Source organism: Salminus brasiliensis, chromosome 24, assembly GCF_030463535.1.
Source record: "Salminus brasiliensis chromosome 24, fSalBra1.hap2, whole genome shotgun sequence".
Classification (NCBI taxonomy): domain Eukaryota; kingdom Metazoa; phylum Chordata; class Actinopteri; order Characiformes; family Bryconidae; genus Salminus; species Salminus brasiliensis.
In genome coordinates this window covers 201,121-208,620 of record NC_132901.1, presented here as the reverse complement: position 1 = coordinate 208,620, position 7,500 = coordinate 201,121, and the positions used below count along the sequence as shown (strand labels likewise).

At 43.1% G+C, this 7,500-nt stretch overlaps 2 protein-coding genes across 3 annotated transcripts in view; one reads left to right on the top strand and one right to left on the bottom strand.

Annotated features, from left to right (window-relative positions):
- Positions 1 to 6,159, bottom strand: part of sclt1 (sodium channel and clathrin linker 1) — a 14,931-nt gene extending 8,772 nt beyond the window's left edge. Inside the window, exons 1-7 of one of the 2 annotated variants that reach the window (XM_072669565.1) lie at positions 6,117 to 6,159; positions 5,359 to 5,405; positions 4,765 to 4,829; positions 4,258 to 4,307; positions 3,629 to 3,701; positions 2,062 to 2,117; positions 829 to 958 (exon numbers count right to left, since the gene is read on the bottom strand). In XM_072669565.1, coding sequence (XP_072525666.1) covers positions 829 to 958; positions 2,062 to 2,117; positions 3,629 to 3,701; positions 4,258 to 4,307; positions 4,765 to 4,829; positions 5,359 to 5,392 — 408 coding nt within the window. In that variant the 5' untranslated portion in view covers positions 5,393 to 5,405; positions 6,117 to 6,159. The remainder of the gene's footprint in view (positions 1 to 828; positions 959 to 2,061; positions 2,118 to 3,628; positions 3,702 to 4,257; positions 4,308 to 4,764; positions 4,830 to 5,358; positions 5,406 to 6,116) is intronic. The other variant, XM_072669564.1, reaches the window with a different exon arrangement.
- Positions 6,160 to 6,256: 97 nt separating this feature from the next.
- The window catches only part of c24h4orf33 (chromosome 24 C4orf33 homolog), a 2,929-nt gene continuing 1,685 nt past the window's right edge, over positions 6,257 to 7,500 (top strand). The window contains exons 1-3 of the mRNA XM_072670364.1: positions 6,257 to 6,508; positions 7,166 to 7,346; positions 7,497 to 7,500. The exon at positions 7,497 to 7,500 is cut by the window's right edge and continues 57 nt beyond it. Coding sequence (XP_072526465.1) covers positions 7,166 to 7,346; positions 7,497 to 7,500 — 185 coding nt within the window. The 5' untranslated portion in view covers positions 6,257 to 6,508. The remainder of the gene's footprint in view (positions 6,509 to 7,165; positions 7,347 to 7,496) is intronic.

Below are 7,500 nucleotides of genomic sequence, written 5' to 3'. Positions count from 1 at the left end.
GTAGGTATGACTGGGTATGGGTAGGTATGGTTGGGTATGGTTAGGTAGGTATGTTTGGGTATGGATGGATAGGAGTAGGTATGGGCAAGTATGACTGGGTATGGGCAAGTATGACTATCCCACAAACTATCCCAGTAAAGATGATCAGAAGATTCCAGACTGACGGTGTATTAGGAAACCTCACACACACACACACACACACACACACACACACACACACACACACGTAAAAGTAGAGCTCCTGCTAAAGAATCATACTCTAATATCCCATTAACCTCAGATGTCAAGTCTTACGATCTAATCTCTCTCTCGCACGCGCGCACACACACACACACACACACACACACACACACGCGCGCGCTCCCACTGATGACTGACATACTAATATCCCATTAGCCTCATATGTCAAGTGTTGTGCTCCAATCAGCATTAGCGGCTAAAGAGCGCTCAAGGCTGATTACAGTGACTCCAGTGGGGCCCTATGGGACAGACAGACACACACACACACACACACACACACACACACACACACACACACACACTCTCTCTGAAGTTTAAAAATGTCACAGACTCATTTGATTAATGCTGGGGTAAACGGACAGATACACTATGTGTCCAAATGTTTGTGGACATCCCTTCTAATTCAGCATTCAGCTACTTTTTGAACCTATTGGCTCCATGCTGCCTAATAATGCCAGGCGTGGGCTAGAGGGGTGTAAAGCCCCCCAGCATCGAGGATCTGTGGAGCAGTGGAAGAACTGAAAGATAACAGAGAGATGTGAGGGTGTCTGTATGAGGTGTAAAATGTGAGAATTGTAGGTTTTTCACCTCAACAGCGCACTTGACCTGCTCCTCCAGGTTGCTAACGGTAACCGCATCCGCGGCAGCATCCCCCTCCACTCCCACAGAGAGCGCCTGCAGCTGCCGTTCCACAGAAACCCTCTGCTCTGCATGGAGGCTACACACACACACACACACACACACACACACACGTAGTTAGGCGTAGTTAGGCAATCTATAACTTGTTCTTTCTGATTTTTATATTTAGACCGGAGACTCTTTTATCCACTGAATTGAGGTGAATCGTAAACAGTGTATTATATTAATAATGGTGGAGATAAAAGCATTGAATCACTAAAGATTCAACTGACTTGTGAGGAAATTCGACACTTCGAAACACACAGAATCATATGCTAAAGAAACAAGGTAGACTGAATCATTATGTAATGAATTTAACTGAATCATGATGACATTTGAATCAAAAGACAGATTTTCATGATGAACTGAGTCGTTTTCTAAAGAATCAAACTGAATCAAAAGAAAGACTTATGATACACGGAGTCATTTTCTAAAGACTCAAACTGAATCAAAAGAAGGATTTATGATACACGGAGTCATTTTCTAAAGACTCAAACTGAATCAAAAGAAGGATTTATGATACACGGAGTCATTTTCTAAAGACTCAAACTGAATCAAAAGAAGGATTTATGATACACGGAGTCATTTTCTAAAGACTCAAACTGAATCAAAAGAAGGATTTATGATACACGGAGTCATTTTCTAAAGACTCAAACTGAATCAAAAGAAGGATTTATGATACACGGAGTCATTTTCTAAAGAATCAAAAGCATTCAAGGATTTATGATGAACTCAATCATTCCCTAACAAACGGAACTGAATTGTGGTGGAATATGAATTTTCAAAAAGTACTAAATCATTCCCAAAACAACTGAACTTGATCATGTTCAGATCTCAAATTCCACGACACGCTGAATCACGGCCGAACGAATCAAATGGACTCAGAGCAGGCTTTTTCTGATGCTCGGAATCGTTTTCTGAAGAACTGAACTGAATCTAAAATGTACCGAATCAGAATCATGGTGAGATCTGAGTCAGTGAGGAATCTCATGGCGCGCTGAAGCGTTTGGTGAGGACCCCGAGCCGAGAGGCTGAGTGGTCTGAGATTCACGGCGGCGTCATGCCGACCATATTGTCTGAGCATAAACACACAGCTTGCGAACTGCTGGCGAATAAATCACACTCGCTCGTTCACTGCTTTACCGTTCGTTCTCTCGGACCACCTGCTCCAGACTGGCCTTGACATCCGCCATCTGCCTCTGAGAGGAGAGAAACACACAGATTTTACACACACACACACACACACACACACACACAGTGCTGACTCATTACAGCTGAGTGAGGGTCTATAAGGTTGGGTCCTGAGGGGCTGCTGGTTATTAGCATTAGCCGCTGCATCTGTACTGAAACACACACATTTCAATTCATTCACATTAACACAGCACTCTCACGCTCGCCCGCTCGCCCGCCCGCCCGCTCTCTCTCTCTCTCTCCATTTACTTTCCCTTTTTCTCACTGCAAATCTCCATCTCCCCCTCGTTCTCCTTCTATCTCTCTCTCTCCCACCATAAGTGAGCTATTATGTCTCTCGCTCATGTTCTGAGAGGGTTTTTAGAAAAGTGTTTATTGTGTTTTTTCAATTTTCCAACTATTTAAAAGTTTCGAGGCTTTAAAAAGTTTAAAACCGTCTGGAAAAGCATTAAAGTCTGAACACAAAAACACTTCAATCTTCCAGAGCCGCACATTAAAGCATATTTAATATTGTATGTAAATGTGTTTATTTACAAATACGCATAAAACGCTCATTAAAAAATGACGAGATTAAATAAATGCCCTTCTGTACTTCACACTGAACCTGCTCGTAAAGCTGGCACAGAGATCCTTCAGCCGACCAGCAGGAGCAATTTCCACTAGCGCAGAATTTACAACTCTGACGTTAATGTTCACAATCAAACAACACAAGCTATGTCGCCCCCTACGCTTCCTGTAGAGTATTACAGTCTGTCAGAATGAGCGTGTGGATCATATGAGCATTATAGAGCATTATAGAGCGCCCCCTACGCTTCCTGTAGTGTATTACAGTCTGTCAGAATGAGCGTGTGGATCATATGATCATTATAGAGCATTATAGAGCGTCCCCTACGCTTCCTGTAGTGTACTACAGTCTGTCAGAATGAGCGTGTGGGTCATATGATAATTTTAGAGCATTATAGAGCGCCCCCTACGCTTCCTGTAGTGTATTACAGTCTGTCAGAATGAGCGTGTGGGTCATATGAACATTATAGAGCATTATAGAGCGCCCCCTATGCTTCCTGTAGTGTATTACAGTCTGTCAGAATGAGCGTGTGGATCATATGAACATTATAGAGCATTATAGAGCGCCCCCTACGCTTCCTGTAGTGTATTACAGTCTGTCAGAATGAGCGTGTGGGTCATATGAACATTATAGAGCATTATAGAGCGCCCCCTATGCTTCCTGTAGTGTATTACAGTCTGTCAGAATGAGCGTGTGGATCATATGAACATTATAGAGCATTATAGAGCGCCCCCTACGCTTCCTGTAGTGTATTACAGTCTGTCAGAATGAGCGTGTGGATCATATGATCATTATAGAGCATCACAGAGCGCCCCCTACGCTTCCTGTAGTGTATTACAGTCTGTCAGAATGAGCGTGTGGATCATATGATCATTATAGAGCATTATAGAGCGCCCCCTATGCTTCCTTTAGTGTATTACAGTCTGTCAGAATGGTCTAATAAGGCTTCTGTACCTGGTAGAGTTTGAGCTGAGCCTCCATCTGCTGCATGTGTCTGTCATACTCCGCAATCAAAGGAGCCATGACGCTGAAAAACACACCAGCACACACACACACACACACCAGCACACACACACACACACATCAACACAAACGATAGAAATGGAGCTGATGTAAAATAATTATTAATGATATTAAAATTGTTATAACTGAACGACTTCAGTAAGGGTGAGGGGGTATCTACCCATATACACACACTCATCTCAGCCATACCCAAGCAGGAATACCCTTCCACACCAATAAACCACCTCTAACAGAAGTCCGGGTGTGAGAAAATTAATTCATATGATTATTAATTATTAGCTTAAATGTAAAGATTGGTGTCAGACAGGTGTTCATTCAGTGTTGTGTTGAAAGCCTGACCACTAGATGGCAGTGTTGTACCCTGTCTTTAGATCCCACTGTCCTGACTGGATAAAATGTCTGCATCTATGCAAATGATGGTGGATTTATCCCATCACATATAATAAAATAAATGTACGATATCATCCTGCTTCACAGTATCGCATCACAACATTTAACAGCAGCAAGTGTGTTTGTGTGTGTGTGTGTGTGTGTGTGTGTGTGTGTGTGTGTGGACTCACCCCCTGTCTGTAAGCCACGGCGCTGCCGACTCTGACCCCACATCTTCGCCCTGATCACAGTAAACAATTACCTCTCATGTATTTACTGCAACGCATCTAAATACACACTACCTGGCCAAAAGTTTGTGGACACCCCTTCTAATAAATGCATTCAGCTACTTCCAGCCCCTGTAGAGTAGTACTGTCAATAGAATAGGACTCTCTGGAGCAGATGAAGCTATTGGCTCCATGCTGCCCAATGCCAGGCGTGGGCTAGAGGGGTATAAAGCCCCCCAGCAGAGAGTGTTCTCTGGAATGACGGTGGAGCAATGCTCCTCCTCCAGACTCTAGTAGAAAGTCTTCTACTCTGGACAGTAGAGACAGTTACTCCGACAGAAGCAGGAGAAACTCTTTTAATACTCTTGATTTCAGAAGAAGCAGAAAACAATGAGCAGGTGTCCCAATACTTTTGTCCGTGCAGTGTACACTGGAATGGAGGCGACGCCTGTCGTGTTCTGTCGGAAATACCTGAGTAAACAAGTTAGCAGATGGGGAGTCTTGGTACCGTCCGAGCACCAAATTCAACCGGTTCACTGAAACACAGCACAACAGATACAGCTTAAAGTTCTCTGCAGAATTCGGCATTCAGAGTCGGGTTTGGTGTGAAATGCTCGGTTCTAGATAAGCTCCCCCAGTCAGAGCTGGAGTTCTGCTACAGTGGAGGTGAAGGGGAGCAGACGTCTGAAGCTCTAATAATAAAAGCTCCTCACAGAAAGTTCTTCACCTAATGGTGATGAAGACGCTGCCTGATGCCTGAGACACGGTTCTACCAGAGTTCTGAGAAGAGCTCGGCTCTAGAACCTGCTTTTAGAACCAGATCATTAAAATGGTGGAGGGATACATGCTGCCATTAGGGTGTAGTGCGGCTACAGAAAGTAGTCCCTAAAGAAAAACATCATCATCATCATCATCATCATCATCACATAGAAAACTCCGAAAAGATTTGTGCAGCTTCAGTGGTGGGTTTGAATAAGAAATGACTCAAAATTATGGGCTGTATCTGTGTTGTAGTCATGGCGACAGAGCATTCGGAGACTTCTGGTTGATTAGTGGCATCGTTACCTTGATCTTGAAGGAACTCGATTTCCGAGGCCATCGTGGAACCTGACCTTTGGAAGACGGTAATAGATTAGCGAGATATAATGTGACATTACTTTAGTATTATTATTAGTATTTATTGCTTTTATTATGTATTTACCGTGAGATTAGATAAACGGACTGTGGTGACAGTCATGACAGTGTATTTAAAATATGTATTTTTAATATATATCGGTATTGTATCTTTAATAAAGCATGTAAACACTCATATTGATGCTTTAAATGTTTTTTCTACACGTAATACGTGAAAAAAAACTCCATGAAAAACTAACTCTCCGTTCCACCTTAAATGGTGCAGCACTTACATTCTGGCGCCTGAGGCGCCAGAATGTAAGTGCTGCACCATTTAAGGTGGAACGGACAATTAAAAAAAGGTCAAAAAACGTCGGTCAAAAGCGTCCAATACGTTTCTAAATCACACAATCACGTTATAAATCCCGCACATTATTACTTAAACGCTATAAAACCCCTAAAATAAAGCAATAAACCCTTAAATTCAGCATTGTTTACATCCAGCCCTGCTAAAATCAGTGTATCCAGGCGGAGCTGCACACTACCTCACTTAGCTACTATAAGCTATAAACTACCATCGTTATTTGCCGCTTTCCCGTTATTTCCCGCTAAAATTATAAACATATATATCCTATCATGTCATTTATGATCGATTATCAACTTTAAAACATTAAAAATAGCTTAAATTACTTCAATATTTGACCACTAACCTTGCGCCGTCCGTTTGAAGCCAACCGGCTCAGCCAATCAGATTGGCTCCTGCGGCGTGGTGCTGCTGCTAAACCGCTCCCCCTCGTATTTTAGTTCCGCTTTGCTTCACTTTAGTGAAGCACTGAATTATGAATGAATAGAAATTATTAATAATATTGAATTGTGTTTGTTTTTATAGGTGTTTCGTCGTATGAATGCTGATTTTCTGACTTTAGGCTCACCTACAAGTGAGTAGAGATAGCCTGAGAGGTACCAGGAAGTTTCTTCCTTGTTTAGGGATGGTCATGTGTTATGGATGAGTGTGTATGTGTGTGTGTGTGTGTGTGTGTGAGATAGTATTAATGTTGAAGAACTGCAGTAGATCACACACTTCTTCAGTTCGGCTGCAGAGGTAAGCTTCTTATACTTTTACATGGCCCAAGGGCAAGTCCACCAGTCTTATAAAATTCTGTTCAGAACTCAGACTGTGAGAAGAGTTTATTCAGTGTTGGGGGATTGGGGGGAAACTGAGCTTCACTGTAGAGAAACTGACCCACTCTGATCTCTTTTACGGTGGTGGTGAATGGACCAAGGTGTCGGTCGCCATGACTACAGCACAGATACAGCCCATATTTGAGTTTTATATGGAATGATGATGATGATGATGAAGGTAAAATAGTGAATAGAGAATCTGAACTAATGCAGTTCTCTTTAGGGACTACTTTCTGTAGCCGCACTACACCCTGCAGCATGTATCCCTCCACCATTTTAATGATCAGATTTTAAAAGCAGGTTCTAGAGCCGAACTCTTCTCAGAACTCTGGTAGAACCGTGTCTCAGGCATCAGGCAGCGTCTTCATCACCATTAGGTGAAGAACTTTCTGTGAGGAGCTTTTATTAGAGCTTCAGACGTCTCCTTCCCTTCACCTCCACTGTAGAACCACAGCTCTGACTGGAGGAGCTTATCTAGAACCTCCACTGTAGAACTCCAGCTCTGACTGGGGGACGTTATCTAGAACCTCCACTGTAGAACTCCAGCTCTGACTGGTTGTGTTTCTCCTGTCTGTAGATGGAGTTTAAGATTGAGCACACCTGGGATAGCAGACCTGTGGATCATGAGCCGGTGATGATCCGGTTCTCACCCGGACAAGGAGGTCTGAAGATGGAGGTGAGCGCTCCCTTCTTCAACGACCCACCTGCACCTCCGGGACCAGCGGGGGAGCCCTTCCCTGGACTCTGGGACTATGAGGGTAGGGGGGAATTTTTGCATATTTTATATTGAATGTTTTAGTATGTATTATACAAATTCTTACTGTACAGCCAAATACCTGTAAAATACCTGACAAATGTGTGTGTGTGTGTGTGTGTGTGTGTGTGTGTGTGTGTGTGTGTGTGTGTAGTGGT